Here is a 21,023-nt window from a genome sequence, read left to right as displayed (position 1 = left end):
TTGAGGGCATCCAGCCTGGTATGATGAATAAAGGCCGAGGTTGTTAACTTGTCAGTGGTCCGTCACACTATTCAGCGACAGACCGGCCTCCTCCCCCTCCTCCTCCTCCCACCACTTCCTCGTTAGCTGTCATTCATCTCTGTTCCGCCTCACTGCTGCCCAGCCAATGGGATGCTGGCGCCTGACCAAGAGCCCGGGCTGCTAAGACTTGTGTAGTAAGTTGATTGATAACCATAAACAGAGCTTTCGGCTAGTTATAGGACACCATACAGGTGCAATTAACACATCAGACAGAGGCAGCGGAGGGAGATCAGCAGGTATGAGGCATGATGGGTAGGACATGATTGGGTTTACATATGAACGAGTTAATTATAGGACCGAATGTGTGAATACATATTCATTAAAGGGGATTTGGAGGCATCAGGAGGGTTGAGAAGACAAAGGCACATATATAATGAATTCACAATGTGTTGGGTTTGAGTCCTGAACATGACAGCTCGGTCTGCGCTTATCTTTTGTTGCCCAAATAGATAAAAAAAAAAAAAACATAATTGTAATTATGTTTTAACACAATAAACTGCCAGTTGTATTGTGTTTATTGACCTCTAGTCTGTTACTACAGTTACTCAGAATAAAGCTGCGTTAATGTAGTCTGAGTCAACCTGTTTTCAGACATCCAGGCCGTGTATCTGATTGAACGCCGGTTATTTCTGAATGACAGATTGCACTGACCCACCAGTGTGGGCATGTCTCACCCGCACCGAGGCTCTTTAACCATCTTCACGGCCTCCTGTGTAACAAAACACCAGCAGCAGTCTGTGCATTAAAAACCCACATGACGTCTTCAAAGCGCCCTTTGGTCTGTCTGATTGAACAATTACCGCCATGCTTAATTTACTATCAATGGGGACTTCCACTTTCCTAGTTTACCAGCATGCCTGCGTGTTGTTTAACTTATCCCTTTGACTCCCATCAAGAGGTTTTCAGATGAAGTCAGTAGCACCGGGCAAAACAACTTACACTTTCATGGCAAAATGGTTTCCATCACAGCATGTGCATCGCGCCTTTAATTTGTCTGTTACACGCCAGTGACGAGCGAGCGTGCCCGTGACGGCTATTCCAGTTTTATCAGGACCCAAGTGTTATTGGAAGGAAATGAGAAGCGCAAACCTTGCACCATTTACATTTCATCTCGTTTGAGGTGTTAAAATATTGTTCTGAAAGGTAATAATTGGTTTCTTGTGAAATTTGTGTTTTTACATTTTCAATATTAAACTGTTTTCCAATTAAACGGGTAAAATGTCTCTGTCTGTCTGAGGGGAAAGCTGAATGAAAAATACAAAAAGGACATTTTCCAAAAGTCATTTTATTCAGTTCACATCGAGGTGGCTCACAGATGGTGTTCAGGTAACAGACAAACATTGCGACTTCAGAGGAAATGACAGGTTCCTGTCAGATGTGTAAAAAAAAAAAAAGAAATCACAATAAATGTGATATTTAGGAAACAACACAATTATTCACTTAGGCTTCTTAGTCTTAATAATTTGAGTTAAACGGGAAAATATTGTTCAGTGATTGACAGTTGCATAATGATTTTAGACCATTAAATGTCAAAAAAACCTCAAGATACCTCTTTAAATAGCTTCTTTTGTCTAACCAACAATGCCAAACTCAAATATTCTTAACTTATTGTCATAAATGATAAAGGAAAGCAGCGCATCCTAACATTTAAGAAGTTGAAACCAGAAAATGTTTGACATTTTGCTAGAAATAAAGACTGTAACAATCAAATATCGACATAGTTGGCAACCAGTTTTCTTTCGATCCAGTAATCAACTCATTAAGTCAATTAACTTAGTTAATTGGGATAAAAGGTAACTAGATTACGTTACTGCTCACGTGAGGCAATCCAGTTACATTTGGTTTGTAGCCAAGTTCCATTGGAAAGTTTGTGGAAAATTATAGCTAAATTGCTAACATTGATACAACATTGGATAGAGGACCATGAGCGAATATCAGTGTTTTTTGATCTTAAAAACAATTACAGATGAAGCAAACAGTCAGCATTATAATTGTGCAATAATGTTTACATCTCATATTCAAACTATTAAAAAAAAGAAGCCAAAAATTGCAGAAACGTGCAAAAACTCTCCTGTACAATGTTTGAAAATGCAATAAATGTTTTAATTCAAATTTTATTAAACCTTTTTTAATATTTATTTTAGAATGTAATATGCACTATTATATTAATATTTATTCAATCAGTATTGTTGACAGCAAAGCCAATTTTATTTACGCTGTAGTGTCTTTAACAGACTTTATATTAACTGCTGAATCGTCATTATTGGCTAATGTATCATTACATCATCAGTTAAAAATAACTTACATCCTTTAAGAAGTAATAACTGCACTAATTGCAGCATTATTACAATAGCCCTAATTTTATGGTTTTAATTATTACATTTTCAACTCATTTAGAGGGAATTTAATGCATTCTTTGAAGTCACTTAATTATCCAGAAGTTATTCCATTACTGGTAGCTACCAGCTCACTGCAGGATCCTTTAATCTGCACCACTGAAGAGCCACAGAGTTCGTTAATCTGTCGTGATCAAATTAGAGCAACGTTTGAACTGAGGACAGCAGGAAAATTATCTAGCTCTGGAATGCAGAAAATGAATGACACCGTTTTCAATCAGATGTGGAGTTACATTTCTCTGTTGTTACGTTGCCTCCATGTGAAGGACCTTCATGGACTCTGCGATCATTGAACTGGTGTCGATTTGTCCGTAGATGCCCACTAGAAACGCCTTGTGGAGCAGGATGTCTGCGTGTTCTGCGAGGAGGAAAAAAGGCACATTATAACACGCAGCTTTGGATGCCCGACTGACTAGAACATTGGTTTCATGCTTTGTTAAATCACCTTTTCCCCTTAAAACTACTACGTGCTGACTGTTAGGTAGGAAAGGCACAGGAATGACTGCTTCTTACCAGATTACTGTCGACAATAATGTGACTAAAGGGTATCCTCTTACCTTGACATAGAAGCACGTATTCTGGAAGATTCCTGAGAGCAGTCTGCACCACGTCGAAGTTGCCGCTGCCCATGCAGTACATGAATGTAGGCAGGAAGTCTGTCGCCAGGCTGCAGAGGAGAAAACAAACTATTATGTTGTGAAAAGTAAATGAAACAGAAACAAAAGTATGCAGACAAATGGACTGAGGATTGACAGATATGTATCACTACAGCATTCTTTTTAAAAAAACATTGGCTTTTCTTTATCTTCACACATTTTCAGCATGCTTTCTGTAGGTGTTCCGTGCCGGGCTAAAGTAACCTTACCAGGGATTATTCTGGATGCAGCGCAGAGCCAGACTGAAGGCCATGTTACGACAAAGCTCCTCTGAGGAAGTCATGAGTCTCTGCAGATCGTTCTGCAAACAGGGACACAAGGTGGTGACTGACATGCTACACACTGACGGGAACTACGCTTGACCTTTTGTTTTGTTTCTGTTGTTTATGACTCACAATGAAGTACTGTATGATCTCTGGGCTCCTCCTTGACTTGTCATCCACCTCTGTCAACACTTCCAACACATCTGTAGCAGACGGAACAAAAAACATATTACTCACTACTCATAGACACAGAATCTATACATGTGAAACTGCTGCAGCAGTGAGGTAGTTACCCTCGACTGCTTCTCCTCTAGACATCTTTTTCAGGTACATGGTCATGTCGGCCGCACTCAGTGAAACAGAGGCAGATATGTTGACGAGGGGCAGGGAACCGGTGGCCACATCGTCTAGTTAAGAGCAAAAACAATTATTTAACAAATGTGTTATATGCGAGACAAGGAGTGCAACAGTGGCTCTTAAGACCGAACATATAGCGGCTACTGCACATCAAGATATACAGAAACTACACTGTCGAAGATGCTCCTGCGCTTACCGTCTCTCTCGTCTGCGTCAACGTCTGCAGAAGAACTTTTCACAGGCAGAGTGAGTCCGGCCAGCAGAGATTTTAGTTGAACCAGGTCTGGGTTTTCTGCACACAGAACCCTGGCAGAAGCAACAGCAGAACCATGGTTTAAGTTTAAATTCAAGCACTTTAAAAGGTACTTTCAACATTTTTGGAGTCTCTAAGACTTTGTCAACACATCTGAATTTTTTTTACTATAAATGCAATTGCAAAAAAAACAATTTGCAGAACTCATTTATACACGCAGCAATTAATGTAAATCATCATTTTGTTTAATGTACAAGCTGTTTGTATTAACTTCACTGTATGTTTTGATAATGAGAATTTAAATCCAGGAGACAAAGAAATATGATAAGGGGATTGTTTCATTTCAAGTCGTAGAAGATTTTTGGTTCATGTGAGTGATTGTGGAGATGCAAGACCACATTATGTTAAAAAATCAAGCCTTTATCATTCAAGTTATATTTTTGATATATAGGATATACTTACTGCAAGATGTAAGAGTGCTTTTGTAGATAGGGAATGGCAGCTGCTGCATCGTGGGTAATGTACTTCTGTGTGAACTGCAAAAACTTGTTGATGAAGACCAACGGACTGCGAGTCCTCTGAAAGTTCTGCAAGACAAAAGATGCAAAAAACTTTTATTTGAAGCTCAAACACGTAGTTATGTCTAGTTATATCTCAATCTTAAACCCTGTAGTGAATATTTGACAGCGTGAGCCGCCCACCTGAAGGACCCTCATGAAGGACAGAAGGCAGTCCTGAAGCGCCCTCTGGTGGTCGCTGTGGAAAACAAGCGGCTGCAGCAGCTCCAGGATGGCGAGCACATTGCTGAAGAAGGTCATGTGGTTTTGCTGTCGAAACTCCTGCATGTTCAGGTGCATGCGACCGTGCAAGAGACCAGCGATCATAGGCAGGTGTCTGGAAAAAAGAGGGGAAGAGTCAGCTGTTTGAACCATCTCCTATGGCAACAGAAAGTCTAGTGATTCTAGAATAAACCCAGAAATATTCTTGCAGTTTTTTTACCTGAGCAAAAGGACAGGGTGCGACACAGCCATCTTCCTACAGGCGAGGTTTGCATCAGACACACGGCTCTCTGTAGACTTTGAGTCTCCGATATCAGCCAGCAGTGTGACGAGGCGATGCACCAGGACATCAAGCTGAAAGAAACATACTGTGAGTTCATGCTTTTGAGTAGTGTACAGTATTATTTGATCCAAACAAAGACACATCTTCTTTAATTTCTTTAAGCATTTTTTTATCGATACATGAAGCAGGGTTCCAACAGCTTTTTTAACAGCCAATTCAAGGACTTTTCAATGACTTTTCATGCTAAAATCGCTCAAATTCAAGGAACCAACACTCCATACTTTGAAACACATGAAGGTTGACTGCTGTTAGATCGCTGAGGGCATCATAACAGATCCTGTGGACATGTCCTTTCGCGGTTGCTCTGTTGGGCTTAATTTACAGCAATTCCAAAATCAGTTTTTACTTTTTATTGTAGAAATGTATTTAGAAAGTTCCAGCTAAATCTAAGCACACATTTTTTTTATAATACTAAAAGCTTTTAGCCTAAAGTTTGACATTTCTATTGTATTTAAGGACAAACAAACATTATACCATCAAGAGACACAGAAAGTGACATCACGTTTTGATTGTAATGGATTATGAACCAGGTGAGACATGTTTACCTTGCAGCTGCTGCCGTATGCCGCCCCACCACTCCTGAAGGTGCCTTCAGGCAGGGTAATGTGCTGAATGACCTCAGGGAAGTGCAGGTAGATCTGCAGCAGCAAGTTCTGGCACCGCTTGCTCATCGCACTGAAAGACAAATCAGATGTGTATAATGTACTGAAGATTTTAGATGAGACACCAGCTACAGAAGTATGCCATTCAATTTAGGGAAACTATAGTTAAGATGTCAATAGTAGAGCTAGAAGATAATCCAGACTGTAATCCCTGATTTTAGTGAGTTGTTTACCTTAAAGCTCTTTAACTGACAGAGAATTTTGTGCAGCCATAGAAAGTTAGTCAGAGCGAGCTTCACATTATAGACCAAACAGGAAAATTACTTTGGGTTTTGTCAGATTCACTTTCACCATCTCTTTCAATGGATTATCAACAGAGCTGATTATACGAGATCACAGATTAGACAGCACGATGAAGCACTTCTCTTTTGTTTCAGTCTACATACGACAATAATTAATGTAGATTAATACAAACTAGGCACATGAATAGCTTAATGTAATTCTGAGGCGTTTGCCTTCAAGTCACTGTGGTCTCATAAAATCCTTTAAGGCTCCCATGATGCACTCTCTACTAACCGAAGAGTTTATACCAGCTGTGAATTAAGCAAATCAGAGCGACCTTGACCAACTGTAAAGAGTCCACTCACTCTTCAATAGCTGGTGTGTAATTGGAGTAAACACCAGCTTATATGACAGCGAGGTTCCACAAGAAGAATGCTTAACATACAATCAAGTGTTTACTCAACACAAGGCCAAAACCCTTTACTTTCAACACGGTTTTATCCCGCCATATTTTGACTAGCAACCATTTTACCAGACAGCTTAGCTGTACTTAAAATACTGTAATTCGGAAGCTAATTTTGTTTGACCTTGGCCAAAGTTTCCTCATTAAAGTGGTTTAATAACCAGAGACATATTCATGAAAGGAGGGTTTGCCTCCACAAAGAGCTGCACCCTGATCTCTGACAGCTAAGTCAGAGCAGGAATTCACAACACAGGCAAGTTTAGAGCTTCAGCCTTAATCCTCTTGGCTTCATTATAATACACTGAGCTTTTAAAGAGATCACAGTACAGACGACTTCTGCTGGTTTTAATTTCACACCAATAGACCTAATTATCGAGTTTTCCCTGGTCCACAGCATTGTGGCTGACAGAGGAAGTCTAAAAAGTTCATCTGCACTGAGAAGGAAAATCTAGCGTGATTTACCCCAAGTTTATCAGCACACAATAACTAAATATGAGGGAAAATAACTCATGTATTTGGGCTAATTAGAAAGAACAATATAATGTGTTGAAATGGACAGGCTGAGTACTGATGAATCTTATATATTGATTAAGTGTGATGAGCATGTGTCTTTAAATATGGAGGCATGCGACAGAGAGTAGAGGATGAGTGTTGAGTGTGAATGACAACCTCACCTGTCCTCCCATTTCTTTGTGCAGTTGATGAGATACTCCGAGACTTTCTTGATGTTTTCTAGATCTCCGTTGCAGTAGGAGTGAAGGAGGGGCAGCCTGGACTGGATGAGAGAGCAGGACGCCTGGTCCAGGCTGCTCTTATCGTCGTGGGGTGAGTCGCGGCTGTTGAGCTCCGACTCTGACAAAATCAGGTCGACCAGGCTGATGAGCTCCTCTGAGCTGAGCCGGAGCACAAACTTCTCGGTTTTCTTCTGCACACACATAAAAAGAAACACACAAGTCATCAGCTTCAGCAGAATGAACTCCCTCTGACTTTGGTCTTGTGAAATACTTTGTATGCGGGCTTGTGATCTTACTTGGCTGATCTTCTGGTCGCGTCCTTGCCAGATACGCGGGATGTGGCTGCACGCCCACAAGAAATCTAGGGCTGATGATGGGTCAAGCCTGAAAAATGTTTAAGAAAGTTAAAATAGTCTTCCAATTTAAGAAACACTTGGCTGAATAAAATCTCATCAGAACCAGAAAAAAAATATTGCTCAATCTTAATATATTAGATTCCAGGGTTTTCCCTGCCATTATATGGCTTAGGCGTGGCGCCCAAGCATTTTTGCCTCCCGCCTTAGCAGGGTTCTCCCCAGACGGTGGAACAGCGGCGCTACGCCGCTATACCGCTAGGTCAGCGCCGCTATACTCCGCGCGTGACGGCGATGAGCGTCCGTCCGTCCCCCGGCTGACGGAGTTGATGACCGTCTGTCCGTTCGTGTCCCCCCCGGACTGATGTTGATGTTGCCCCCCCCCCCCCCGGGACAAATGGTGCGCCGCAACACTAAAAATTTCTGGGGAGAACCCTGGATTCACCCCCAAATCAGAATATCTCGCTATTACCTTCTGTGCTATTTATCCATCTGGATTGTTTTGGTGTATGTTGTAGAGTTTTGAATATATCGGCCGTACAGATCTCTGGCTTATGGTACCAAAAACTACATTTACAAAAAATTAACAGCAATATCCATTTCAAGAAATCATCATGGCCCTTTTACTCAAGATAATACACAGACCTTTTTGTTAGCATTTTTATGTAGTAACCTTTTTTTTTCTACAAAACTACACCAGCAAACTGTATTACCGTGCAGAACAAGCATACATTACATAATTTTTGGAAAGAGACATTGCTGTGAAATTTTTTAAAGTATATTTTTGGTGCTTTGAGCATCACAAGCCGAGTACTATGTTGTTCCTTTATATTGGAGAGAGGGCAGACGTCTCTACAGCCAATGTCTCCAATACTCGCAAATCAAAAAAAAAAAATCATGATGGATAAATATCACCACAGGCAAGAGTCACACAATACCGTGGCTGACAAAATGCGTGGGAGAAATTGCGTACTTGTAGTCTTTGCGCTTGTTGAGAAGAGCACTGATACACTGCAGGAGGGTGGACCAGTTTGACTGATGTGTCAGTAAGGCCAAGAGATAAGGTCTGTAGGCAGGAGTTCCTCGTGCCTGAAACAAGAGAGAGTAAGAAAGGCTGCATCAGTAACGCAAAGCAAACACTTACTCCTGTGTGATAAGACAAGAGACGTACGTTATCTGCAGGCAGTGCTTATCATACCTTGTTGAGGGCAAACAGCAGTTTCTGCTGCAGGTCTGGACACACTGAAGTGACCTCGGGGTCGAGATGCTCCAGCCAATCAACCAGCAGCCCAGAGCTTAGTCCGGATTTTGTCACCTCGGAGCTGCTGGCAAAAGTGAAAAGGAAGCTTACCTCTATGGAGATGTGATGAACTTCTAGTTCTTACAGAAAAATAATGTGTAATATATCCATCATTTAACTTAGCTAAAGATGTAATGCCCACTGGTCATGTGTCTCATGTGCCGATTCATTACAACCAATAAATCCAAAGTTTTACTGTTAGCATTGAGTCACTTGGAATCTGTTTAGTGATACTAGGGTTGCCAGTTTTGCGGTATACTGTGGTTTGAACGATAGGTTAGTAGTACAACAGTTGTATCTTGGCTCCTTTAGTTAAATCAAGATACTAGCTTTACTAACAATACACAGACAGTAATCAACACAAATATGCACTGTAAATAACATCACTCCGTCTACTTTCACTCTTTGTACCAGACCTTGGAAGCCACAATGAGACCATGTTGCTTCAACCCAACATAGTAAAGATTCTCAAGTGTTCTCTGACTTCCACAACAAGTGAATCTGTAAAGCCCAATGCTGCAAAACCAATTAAACCTTCCTGAAACAAATCAAACAGCAGTTTCTGAGTACAAGGCCACAGACTGCAGGCGCCACCATTCTATTTTTGTCTGAGGCAGCCGTGTTTGTCATTTAGTCCCGTCGAATACAAACGTAACTTGTGTGACTTGAGAGGGAAACAGAATCGCAGTGCTCACGTGTTAGAATCTGCTTCCTTTTTCACAGCACGCTCCTCACTTTCCTGAAGCAGCAGGGAAATCACCGTGGCAACGGGGCCAGCTGTGCCAGTCTGTGTACCAACAGTCATCAACAGAGACAGCAGCTCCTCCAAATACGGCGACCTCCCCTCCATCAGCCCCTGTAACACTGGGATACGATATAAACAGCTTTATTATGTATCCTTATGAGACTAAATGAATGTTAAATGTTGCAACAGCTTTTGTGTTTTTGTGGGTGTACATGAATCTTTCAGTACACAGCTTTTGATTGAGTTCACATGGCCTTACGAAAAATTCACCACCGGTTTTGTTGTCAATTCAAGCTACTCACTTACTCTGCTTTTGGTTTTCTTTTATTTTTTTTTGGGCTGATTTTAGATATCCATTGTTTTACTTTAAGTGTCAGGATGTCTACTATAATAAATTGTTTTAACAATTTGAAAATTGAACTCGCTACTTCTGCTGTAATAGAAACATAGCACACCCTGTTCATTGGAATGGCAATGATGTTTAATAATTAATTTTCATAAAAAAAAACAATGAAACTACACAAAACAATTAGCAAGTTATGAATGTATCACAGTTTCAAATTTGGTCGTCTATTGCTGCTGGTCTCTGGGGATTTACCAAACAAAATTTCCTTGTATGCCTACAATGACCAATAAAGTGTGTTATGTCTTAACTGTGGCAATCAATTATTCATCAATATTACCTTTTCCAATGAGCTCTGGTTCTGCATTACATCTGTCTCCAGCTTTCAGCATTGCAATGATGGCTCTCAGCGGCACTTCAGTATCTCTGTGATAAGCCAAAGCCTCAGCCAGGTGGAGGAAACCTGTACGCACTGCAGGGCACAGAAACTTGTCACTCACTGTTTATATAAAATGAATAAGGCAACATTTGAGAAAGAGTTGAGGCTCTCACCATCACTGTGTCTGAGTTTTTGAGAGTTCTGACCAGCGAAGGACCTGAGCAGAGTCTTCAGTGGTCCTGCCTCCACAGGTGGGTTGTCTAACCAGATTAACATCTCAACAATGACCTTAAGAAATAGCGAGGAGAAAGCAATGTCCTGGGACACGAGACGCTGGAAGAAACAGACATCAAGGAAGAGGAATAAGAACAAATCTTTGATAGTGGATGGTGTATTATGAACCAACATGGAATGCTGCACCAAGAATACCTGGTAGAGGTGAAGCTGGCGCATGAGAGGACAGGAGAGGGCATGGCTGCGGTGCATCGACATGACAATAGGACCCGCATGAGCAGAGGTGAGCAGGGCTGCGATTGCCTGAAGTAGCCGAAATGCTAACCCGCCCTGCTGAATCTGACCCTGCTTGGCCCGCATCAGCTCTTTAGCCAGGGCCTGCTGTAAGGCCAGGGAGAGCTGGCTGGGAGGAGGACCGGGCCAGCGAGGGTCCACCTTTAAGGGGAATATCTGGGGAAGAACAGGAAACAGAAACAGGTCAGTCTGATCAGGAAGTGATGCAACAGATGGACGAACTTGTTTGCAATCAACCACTGATATTTAGCCCACAAAGATCTGACTTTTAACTAAACAGGGTTATTCAAAAACTAAATATAAGGCAGACAAAGTAACACCAGAAATAAATGAGACAAAAAACATTGTATATCCCACCTGAAGCAGCATGCCAGTGAGATCATCATCAGGCCCGACTGCAGGAAGTTGACTGGCTGCTCTCATCTTCACAGAGCTGTGGGGCGTCTCCACGGTAACTTTGATCTTACTTGTTTCTGCAGAATCTGTCAGGAGGGATGAAGTCAGGAGATGGACTGACTGAAAAACATTTTCTGACTTTTTGTGAGACACTTGACATCAAATCCCTATGTCATCTTAAGATATGTGCATGAATTCAATCTTATTATTTACAAAATTGTGAGTAGTGAAAACTTTTTTAACGACAATGCATTTTAATGTGAAATTCAACATAAACAACCATACTGAGACTAAAGTCACCAACCTCTATCTGGAGGAAGAGAGGAGCTCAGTAATGAATGGAAAGTGTGCCCCCCAGTGGCACCTCGCTCATGCTGCACTTCAACCAGGTGGGCCATGTAGTCTACAGCACAATAAATAAGAAGTTAGACACATCTCCTGTCTTTTAAAATAAAATTTCAGAAGTTGTAGCTCTGCAGCACTCTTACGCTTATCCATGATGTTCTCTTCCAGCGACTGTGGGTCATGAGAGACGGCCTGGTCCAGGTACTGCAGCAGTTTACTCATGCTGGATACTGGAATGCCAAAGGATTGCACAAACAGCAGCAGCTGCTGGGGCTCCAGGTCTTGTAAAGCTGTTGGGAAACATGTATTGTTCAGTTAAAAAGTGAAAATGTATTTACATAGTGGGCAAGGAACATTTTTGTGCTCTACAACAAGTTCTACCTGCATCAACCAATCGAGAAACCTCTGATCGGATCATCCTCAGTTTCAACCAGTCGGGCAGCAGAAGGGCCTCTTCTGAAGTGTCGACCAGGAAGGCAGTGGGGAGAGGTTTCTTGTCGGGAAACCAAATGTCCAAGAGGTTGTAGAAATCACTCTCTCCTGCAACGATATACATTGTTAAAACATGTTCTTACAGCCCCTCTAACATTGCAAATATTGAACAGTTAAGTGTGCAGGACTACCTTTGGGTGGCCCCAGAGTCAGCAGGATAACCATGGCATGGACGACGAGAATGTGCATCGTAGCAGTCTCTCCTGTTGTCCAACGCAGAAACACTTGGTCCTGAGATTCTGACTAAAAAGAAAGAAAACAAAAACAGTTTGTCAAACACAAGTTTTATCATGCAGCTGCTTACTAACAGACATCAAACAGGAAATAATCTTCAACTGCAGATGACATTTTTGTTGCAGATTCAAAGCATATTTGATCACAGGACAATTGTCACTAGGCCCAAAATGTTACAACAAAATCTTAGCAGAGACGAAACTTTTTCGTACAAATACATCACTTAAACTTTGAGCCAGGGAGAGGAGGACTGTAATAATAATGTAAACTTCAATGCAGTTCAGTTAGTTACTCAAGGCCCTCACCCAGCTGTAAAGATCCTCTCCCTCTTTGGTCTTCCTCATTCTCCTGATGTATGCCGAGAAGATGGTGAGGAAAGCACTGAGCACAGCGTCAGACTCGGGCCTGCAGGAGTGTTTGGAGAACAGGCTGTTCATGATGGTGGAGCGCTCCACGATTAGCCGGGCAACATCCTATAGCGGGCAAGATTCAGGTCAGCACTGTTGCATGAGAACAAAACTGACTGGAAAAAAAAAGCATGTGCTGGAAATGTAATTGAAGCAACTCGCATTGATTACCAGGGCCAGGTCATTATGAGAAGCTTGCTCCTCCACTGGTGCATGCTGGGATAGGTAGATGAGATAAGCGCTGATCGTCTGCGGATCTGTCTCCATGTGAATAGCCTTCGAGGGAGCACAGATGCAAGACACACCCTTCAAACTCCAGCTCAATAATCTGCCTAGAAGGTTTCCACTTATCTCCAAGTCAGACACTGACCTGCTGCAGAGCGGTGGACGTCATGCCTCGGACGCTGTCAAACAGCGGGAGCTTTGGGAGGTCTTGTAGCAGCCACTGGTACCCTGGCAGGAGCTCAGCATCTGCAGAGTCTTCCTCCATGGGATGGTCGCGCTCCTCTCCATCTTTCAAGCCTCCTTCGCTGAGCACCAATGACAAACCCTACACACAAATACATCACGTAAATTAAATCACGTTTAACAGCATAACAGTGCTACAGACGATATTTCCAACTTCCACTGAGGCACCTTCATGGCTAGCACTCTCGATGCCACCTGAGAAGAGCTAAGGCGACGCAGAAAATAGTCCAACACTTCACACGTTGTCTGCTCGTCGGCCTTGGGACCCAACAGAAGATCCTGGAGCCGTCCAAGTAGCTGTCTTTGCTTTTGTTGTCTCTAACAGGAAGGCAGATAATAATTCTGGATTAGTTGAGAGTCAGTATAAAAAAAAGCCGTCATGTTTTTGAAGAAAGAATTCAAAAACAATGTCAAAATGGGAACATTTCAGTAAGGTGTAATAATATACACACTTGTCTCTTCTTGGCTTTCTGCTCTTTGCTCTCTGCCTCATCGTCATCCTCTATCGGCAGGCTGTCGTCTGCGGCATCATGCAGGAGGAATTCACACAGGCACTGCACTGGCAGCACATCCAGGGACCCTTCACTGGACTGGACCAAATCAGCCAACCACGGCATAGACTGAGAAGAAGCCTGTGAAGGGTTGAAAAGGCATGACAGTTACAGGATGTATACCAAAAAGAAAAGTCTGAGAATAATGCTTTAATCTTCCTCTTTAAATGCACATCATGTAATGCTGCTAGGGGTCTTTCAAAAACACAACATGTAAGTAGCATAAGATCATGGATTTCTCTGGGTTTGAACACTCAAACATTTGGAATGATGTAAGTACACAATTCAACAAGGGTCAATCTGTTTAGACAGTGCACACAGCCATTACCTGTCTCTGGATGATGTTGAGGAGGAAGTCTGGGTTGCGGCTGCGGCAGAGGAGGTGTCCCAGACGCAGAGACTGGTTGAGGCTTTTTACCTGCTCCTGGACCGCAGGAGGAGGACGACGAGGAGGACCCCTGAAAACAAACAAGAAAATCAGTGCATCGTCCAGTCGGAACACTTTTATCAAGATTTGAATAGTTCAGGCGCTATTAAGGATTAATACAAGACTGATTTTACAGATTCTCTTATAGATTAAACTTCTGTATGAAAAGTAGATAACAAGTTGGTACAGGGTTCGTACACATTTTTCAAGGTCAAATTCAAGCACTTTTCAAGCACTTTTAAGGGTCATTTACAAAATGTTCCAGCACCTTATCGCTGGAGTAAAATACATATCTACAGGAATATATATACTCATGATTACTTTTTTAAAACTTTTTATCACAATTATGTACATTGTATTATGCTGTAAACATCTAAAATGATGTTTCATGATAGCAAAAACTTTAGAAATTAAAGGAGAACACAAAGTTTTATCCAAAAAAAAGGAAGCCACTTGGCGTTCTTCAGTAACACTTGCACCGGGACAAAGAGAGACCTGAGAGCACCCTGTAATTTTCATTTTTGACATAAACTTTAATAAGATTTTCGCTTATTCATCAAAGTTTATTAATATTGAACGTGTCATCAGTCCAAATTGCATCAAATTCACCTTCTCCTCAGCCATCCTTCTCTATTGCTACCAGGCTGCATGTGTGATGATACACACACACACACACTGATTTTATTTCTGCTTGTAATAAGAAAACTATCCAGTCTGATCCCAATGTTGCCAAGACACAGAGTCATAATGTCAAGCACTTTCAAGCACTTAAACTAAAATCCAAGCACTTTTCAGACCTTGAAAACACAACATTGAAATTCAAGCATTTTCAAGGATTTCAAGCACCCGTACGAACCCTGTGGTAGAAAGGGGAGGATTTGACTCTTACTGTGGATCCAGGCTGGTCAGCTGAGACAACAACAGGCTGTTGCTTTCTGTGATGGTCTGTTTGGTGGAGGCGGCTGCCAAGTGGCTCTCAAAGGCCAGGATCTCTTGTTTCTCTCTCTGGGAGATCTGCAGCTCCCTGTTGATCATCTCCGTCTTTGTGTCTTCATCCGCAACGGTGCATGGAGGGTAGGTATAGTTACTGTGGGAGCATGGAGAGATGTGTGTTAGTTGTTCAGCGTTTTTACCTTGAAACCGTTTTATTACACATGATAACCTTCACTTACTTTGTCATGACCATCTCCATCAGCATTTTCAGAGTAGGATAGCCGTCCCAGGCAGCCAAACCTAAAAAGGAAAATGTCCGAAAACGTATTAACAGAATATATTTAATAGCTTAAAGTATTTTTCATGCGTGCAACATAGAAAAAGAAGTGATATACCTATTTTCTGTGGATTAAATGCAGCCACCACAAGCAGCAGCAGCCATGCCTTCCAGTACAGTGTGGATATTGCCAAATTTGGTGGTTGGTACCTTAAACATTAAGAGTTATTTGTTATTTCAGGCTGTAAACTTTCTCATCTAAAAATGTGTTTAAAAGCTGGTTAAAGCCAGTACCCTGCAGGCAGCTGAATGTTCTCTGGGTGGTGGTATGTACACAGATTGAGGACCGCATCAATGAGCTGGATCCTTTCCACTTTCAGGACCTCCAGATCTGTTGGAAAATAATTTACAGATCTAAACTGATATCGTCAAGAAGCATTCAAACTATAACAATAAAAAAACATACTTCGTCTGCTGGTGCTAGCTAGCTAAAGATGTGAAAAGGCAGTCGCACTTGAAAGCCTTGAGTCGGCTGCTCATTAAACTGAGGTGTTTATCAAATGTCCAAATATTCTGCCAGAGAGTTCATATACACTTTAACTGTGATCATAAACAGTGGATCTCCACACACCGTCAGACTGAACTCCAGCTGCCCTTTTAACCAGGTGATCTGCGAGCTCCATGGCGTCGGCCGGGCCCAGGGGCAGATCACGTGACAACCCGATGACCAGAATGCGCATCAGTGTGTCCTCCAACAGAGGCACCTCTGAGCAGAGGCGGAGGAAGAAACTGAAAGGAAAAAAAAAAACAAAAAAACAGCTTAATCAGGTGGTGTTGCTCGAAACAGTCAGAGGAAAACCATTTTTAAGAAGGAAGGAAAACTCACTTCCTGTCGCTCTCTGGAGGCCAGTTGTCCCACTTGTAATACGTCTCCGGTTGCTCGGTGAAAAGGACTTTGTGAAGGCTGCAGACATGAAAGACAACATTCATATAAAGCAGCTGAAAATAGATACAAAGAGATAAATCCTAATGACTAATTTCCCTGACGATTAAAGAGGAAGTTTAAAGGATAAGTTCAGCCAAAAAGGAAAATTTAGTCATTGTCTTCCAGCTTTCAGGCCAAATCAACGTTTGATCTCAGGGCAGTTAGAGACGTGGATCCTGCTGGATGAGCTGTAATGGAGCTCTTTTTTTTTTTCTTCACCTCGACGGACATTGGACTATGAAACTTCACCCAACTTTCCATCAGCATGAGGGCAAGCAGACTGCAATTGAATTTTCATTTTTGGGTGAACTTATTCTTGAAACTAGTTTAAACAAACAAAAACAAAACTTAGAAGACAGTCAAAATTTAACAAAATATAATCTTTAATGCCAAATTAAATATTGCAAATAAGAGCCCAGAGTTTGAATAACTAACACTCAGGATGTAAACTGTTACCAACCAGTGAACGTAGTCTTTTGCGCCAACTTTGCTGATGGTCGGAACGACGGTGTGAAGCCACCACACAGCGTCTCTCTGGATGGCAGCTATCTGGTTTTGAAACGACCTCAGGCCCTCCAGATCTGAAAACAAAGCAGTCACGTATCTCGAAAGCCAAGAATACATTAATGGTTAATAAAATACAACATTACGAGTGACGCACAGCACTCACTCTTCTTCTCTCCTTTATCCCACGCGATGCCAGCTTCTTTGACCTGAGCGGTGATGCCCAGCATCATGGAGACTGTCAGCAGATCTGTCACCTGGATGACAAAACGCTCCTGTGGGAGAGGATAAACAGGTCAGAGTCAGGTGTAAACACACTGAGATTAAAGGGGAAATGACTTGAGGGATTTTTTTTTTTTTTTTACTCACTTTGAACTCCATGTCAACATAGCTGGTCTCCTTTCTCTCCTGCATTAACCCAAAGCAGAAGGACTGGAAGTTGATCTCATGCTTGGTCTGTTTGATGATTTCTCTCAGCAAAGCTCGGGAGGCTCGGAGGTAATCGTCCTTATTGGTCAGCAGGTCCTGGAACACCATCGCCAAGAACTGCAGACACACAGGAAGACATGTGTTTGAGAAAATAATACAGATTTAAGATTGTTTCCAGCCTTCTATCCTAACAACTCAAAAGGTTCACCTTTGGCGCCTGCTCTGGGCTGTGCTGCAGCACTGTGTGCAGGACTTGCATGTTGTTAGGATTCCTGGCGTTGGACAGCTCATTGAAGATCACCAGCTTCACCATAGTGGCCAGGTTGTCTCTGTGCGCGTTGAGCAGCTCCCTGGAGAATCGGCACTAGTTAGTGTTGGTCAATGCACATAACTACAAGTTAGAAGTCAAACAAAGAGAGACGCGACAGACCTGACACACAGCATGTAGTGGTTGAGGAGGACTTTGGGTTTGAGACGGATCTTGATCAGGTTGGAGATCACCTCCATGTCGTCGGCTCCGTGGGAGTTGCAGTTCATACACAGAGACATGAGGAGGTCTTGAGCTGGACGGGTCAGCTGTGTACACAAAAACAAAGAAAGTGAGTCAGTGCTCATTATCAACATTCATAACAGTTATGTTTCTGTCATCATACACTCCCATTCATGTACAAAGCAGATTGTCTTGGGTTTCAGAGACTCAAATTAATGCCTTTGAAGATAAGTTTTAACCAAATCTAAGAACGATTTTTCAGACAAATTTTAAGAAGGTAAGCAAGTAAACAGACAGCTCTAGGTTCAGTGCTAGGTTTAAAGTTTTGCAAGATGACAAACGAGGAAAAGAGTTTGACCAATTTTGAGGAAGGAAACAGACAGACAGATAAATTAAATTAGATCATATGTTGATAGAAACTAAGATCTCACAAATTCAAATTTGAGACTTCTGTGGCTTTTCTGGCCTAATATTTATATAAAAAATAGAAATTAAGTTGCCTTAAGACAACTACACTGTGACAAACTATCAGTCGTAACAGGACTGTCCCTATACACGTACCACTTCATTACCAGATGCAGTATTTTACAACGCTGAAGGACAGAAAATGTGGCTGTGAAAATACTGGCAAAATTTGAAAATACAAGTGGTTTACCCCAGGATAGCCGTCACTCACCTTTGGGTTCTGGAGCCACATCTCCAGCCTCTGCACAGCCATGAGTCGAGCCTCTTTGTAGCCACACGTAGCTGTGAGCAGACGCAGTAAGTTTCGGGACACGTTGTCCATCGGCTGCCTGCGGTTCAGCTGATCTCTGAGGACATCGAGCACGTAGTCCTCCACGCTCTCTGCTAGTTCTTCATACCTGCAGTGCAACGCAGGATGAGTGAAAAGAAAAAGGAACTCATTTAATCAAAATCTTAAAACTCTGTAACAAATGATGCAAACCTGACTTGTATGTAAAACCTGCACTTTTTCATACCTCGGCATGATCTGCCCTTCATCCTCAGGGCTGAGTTTCTCCTCAGCTATCAGTAATTCCGTCTGGCTGTCGTCCTCGTCCGGGGTTGAGGGATGAGGGCTGCTACCTAGAAACAAAACCCAAAGGCAGTATTAACCAACCAGTGCTCGTTTCCAGCAGCAGCAATCCTCACACACAACCAGTCTGTGTGTTTCCTTAACCTAACTGTACCTGCACTGAGATCTCCACCAGTACGACCGGTGTCTGCCTGCAGCAGCATACTCTTGGGTGGCATCTTTGTCCCAAAAGCAGTCTGGATGTTGTCAACAAAGTTTTTGCAATGAGAACTGTCCACCCAGATTCTTTCTCCGAGAGAGTCCTCAATGTACACCTGAAATTACATTTTAGGTTGAGAGAGAGAACATACATGGCTAAAATTGAAAAAAAAAAAAAAAAAAAAGGAATTTGGGAGATTCTTACTTTAACGAAGATCTCCGGCCAGTTCTCGTCCTCCTCGTAGGCTGCCATCAGCAGATTGCAAGCAAGAACAGACACGAGGCTGTTTCCCTTGGCTTTAAAGTTGATCGAAGCATCTCGACGCAAGAGGCTGCACAAGGCCTGAAAAACAATAAGAATCCAGTCAGATCCCATCCGTGATGTTCACAGGATGTCTTTGTAAGCCTAACAATGTCTGTAATCAAGCTCTAAACACACTACAACTGAAATCTTACCTCAATAATTCCTTCAGTTGCAAAAACATTGGGCTTGATTTTGGCCAGGAACATGAGGCTGAGGTACAGCGTTATGTCGGGCTTGGCTCGGTTCATCTTGAGTTGTTTCACTGCTCCACACAGCAGTCCCTCAATGCGGTCATCATTTCCTTCAGACTCGGCAGCTTCAATCTCGTCCAGCAGCACTGCCGGTGACACTACAACAAAAAAGAGGAGCTTTAACTTTCCTTCCAAAATACACAACACAGGTATTTAAAGAGGTATAAATCCACCGGCTTACCTTCAATAGGTACCACTGATGGCTCCTTTATTGAGGGGGATATCGCCCTCTTGTCCACGGCTGCAACATCAGCGAGTCGTCCCAGAGCACTGACAGGAGGGGTGGTGGATAGTTTGGGCCGCTTGGTGAGGCTGGACAGGCCAGATGAGGAGGGCAGAGCAGAGGAAGCCTCTCTCTTACGGTCAGCAGGTAAACCTGTGGATGCCGGCTTCAGGAGGACAGCAGGGGCTTTGGGTTCTCCACCCTGGCTCTTCGACCCGAGAGCAATGAAATCTCCTGGTGGAGGGTGACCTGTGGAAAGCAGACGCCACAGTAAGCTGTGATTTTCTTCTGCTGTGCTTCTGAAGACAAGATTACACTTTGTTTTGCATTTTACCTGATGGTTTTGCAGCACTGGGGCGCCTGAGAGTTGTAGGCTTTGGACGATTCATCTTGATCAGCAGCCCCAAGTCAAAACCACATTCAAAGCAGGTTACGTAGATGACATCACCTAGCTGACAGGCGTCTGTGTATTTGGAAAAAACATGAAGAAGCACAAAATTAGGATACTTCATACACCCACATTTAGAAGCTAACCTTCGCTAAGGCAACTAAACGGCTACAGCTAGCATAAATTAGCAAACGTCAACGTTTTATAAAACGTATCGTAAAGTTGTAGTAACAAGGTGTTGAGTCTCAGCTGACAGCCTGCATGATGTTAATTAGGTTTCAACACAGTCGCGTTCTGAACAAAACTGCTAACGCTAGGCTAACGACAACAAATACAGCTAAAGCTGCTAGCTAGCAACTTTAGCTCAACGGTGTCAACCATAGCACTGACAATGAATGGTAGCGTTAACCGTCCCGAAAATCAACACATTTGAATTAAAATGGACTCACATGTTTATTCGGCTTCATAAAACAGATTGAAACCAACTTGAATCATTCGCTTTAAACAAAAAATTGACGTTTGCCGACTCAAAGCTATCAAATAGCCAGAGCCATGATCGCTTCTTCTTCGCTGGCTGTATTACGGTTGTTCGCTAAGAATAACGGTCCACTGCGACACCTAGCAACAACAGGAAGTTTCAGTTGTCGTTGCTCTAATTCGTCTCAGAACGACCTTTTAACAAAGCAGATGTAAAATGTACGCTGCCATTCAAAAATGTAGAACAGACATTTTTGCAACGTCGACTTCTACTTTGAGGTTGTTTTTTTCTACATCGCTCCCGGCTATAGCTCTTTACTTTGAAATAATTCACCGGAAAAAGAAAGGACT

At 42.4% G+C, this 21,023-nt stretch overlaps 1 protein-coding gene across 7 annotated transcripts; it reads right to left on the bottom strand.

Moving 5' to 3' along the window:
- Positions 1-1,346: 1,346 nt before the first annotated feature.
- On the bottom strand, positions 1,347-20,946 carry ints1 (integrator complex subunit 1). Of its 7 annotated transcripts, none has more exons than XM_030408323.1 (48): positions 20,645-20,946; positions 20,142-20,270; positions 19,766-20,056; positions 19,486-19,682; positions 19,235-19,372; positions 18,986-19,145; positions 18,776-18,881; positions 18,472-18,658; positions 17,736-17,881; positions 17,514-17,655; positions 17,246-17,422; positions 17,034-17,151; positions 16,833-16,953; positions 16,274-16,351; positions 16,019-16,176; positions 15,682-15,778; positions 15,506-15,597; positions 15,350-15,410; positions 15,067-15,264; positions 14,079-14,208; positions 13,652-13,831; positions 13,368-13,517; positions 13,102-13,281; positions 12,894-13,007; positions 12,630-12,797; positions 12,222-12,333; positions 11,980-12,138; positions 11,742-11,888; positions 11,558-11,656; positions 11,215-11,339; positions 10,759-11,013; positions 10,503-10,662; positions 10,291-10,422; positions 9,558-9,726; positions 8,761-8,887; positions 8,536-8,651; positions 7,506-7,593; positions 7,150-7,400; positions 5,674-5,803; positions 5,006-5,139; positions 4,708-4,900; positions 4,469-4,593; positions 3,950-4,059; positions 3,690-3,803; positions 3,529-3,599; positions 3,343-3,434; positions 3,035-3,144; positions 1,347-2,835 (listed from the first exon to the last, which is right to left on the bottom strand). In XM_030408323.1, the coding sequence occupies exons 2-48, from the start codon at positions 20,194-20,196 to the stop codon at positions 2,723-2,725; spliced, it is 6,576 nt and encodes a 2,191-aa protein (XP_030264183.1). In that variant the 5' UTR covers positions 20,197-20,270; positions 20,645-20,946; the 3' UTR covers positions 1,347-2,722. The 7 variants fall into 7 exon arrangements, with proteins under 7 accessions (XP_030264183.1, XP_030264184.1, XP_030264185.1 ...); XM_030408324.1 differs by having other exon boundaries at positions 2,589-2,835; positions 8,761-8,884; XM_030408325.1 differs by having other exon boundaries at positions 2,589-2,835; positions 12,903-13,007.
- Positions 20,947-21,023: the final 77 nt, after the last annotated feature.

This window comes from Sparus aurata, chromosome 23 (assembly GCF_900880675.1).
Source record: "Sparus aurata chromosome 23, fSpaAur1.1, whole genome shotgun sequence".
Lineage (NCBI taxonomy): Eukaryota > Metazoa > Chordata > Actinopteri > Spariformes > Sparidae > Sparus > Sparus aurata.
This window is presented reverse-complemented; position numbering and strand designations above follow the sequence as displayed.

Coding starts and splice junctions, on each gene's coding strand:
- ints1 (XM_030408323.1), bottom strand. CDS start 20,196: ATGAATCGTCCAAAGCCTACAACTCTCAGGCGCCCCAGTGCTGCAAAA. Junction 15,598..15,681: donor AACATTCAGCTGCCTGCAGG/GTACTGGCTTTA, acceptor TTAATGTTTAAG/GTACCAACCACCAAATTTGG. Junction 12,139..12,221: donor GACTCTGGGGCCACCCAAAG/GTAGTCCTGCAC, acceptor ATATCGTTGCAG/GAGAGAGTGATTTCTACAAC.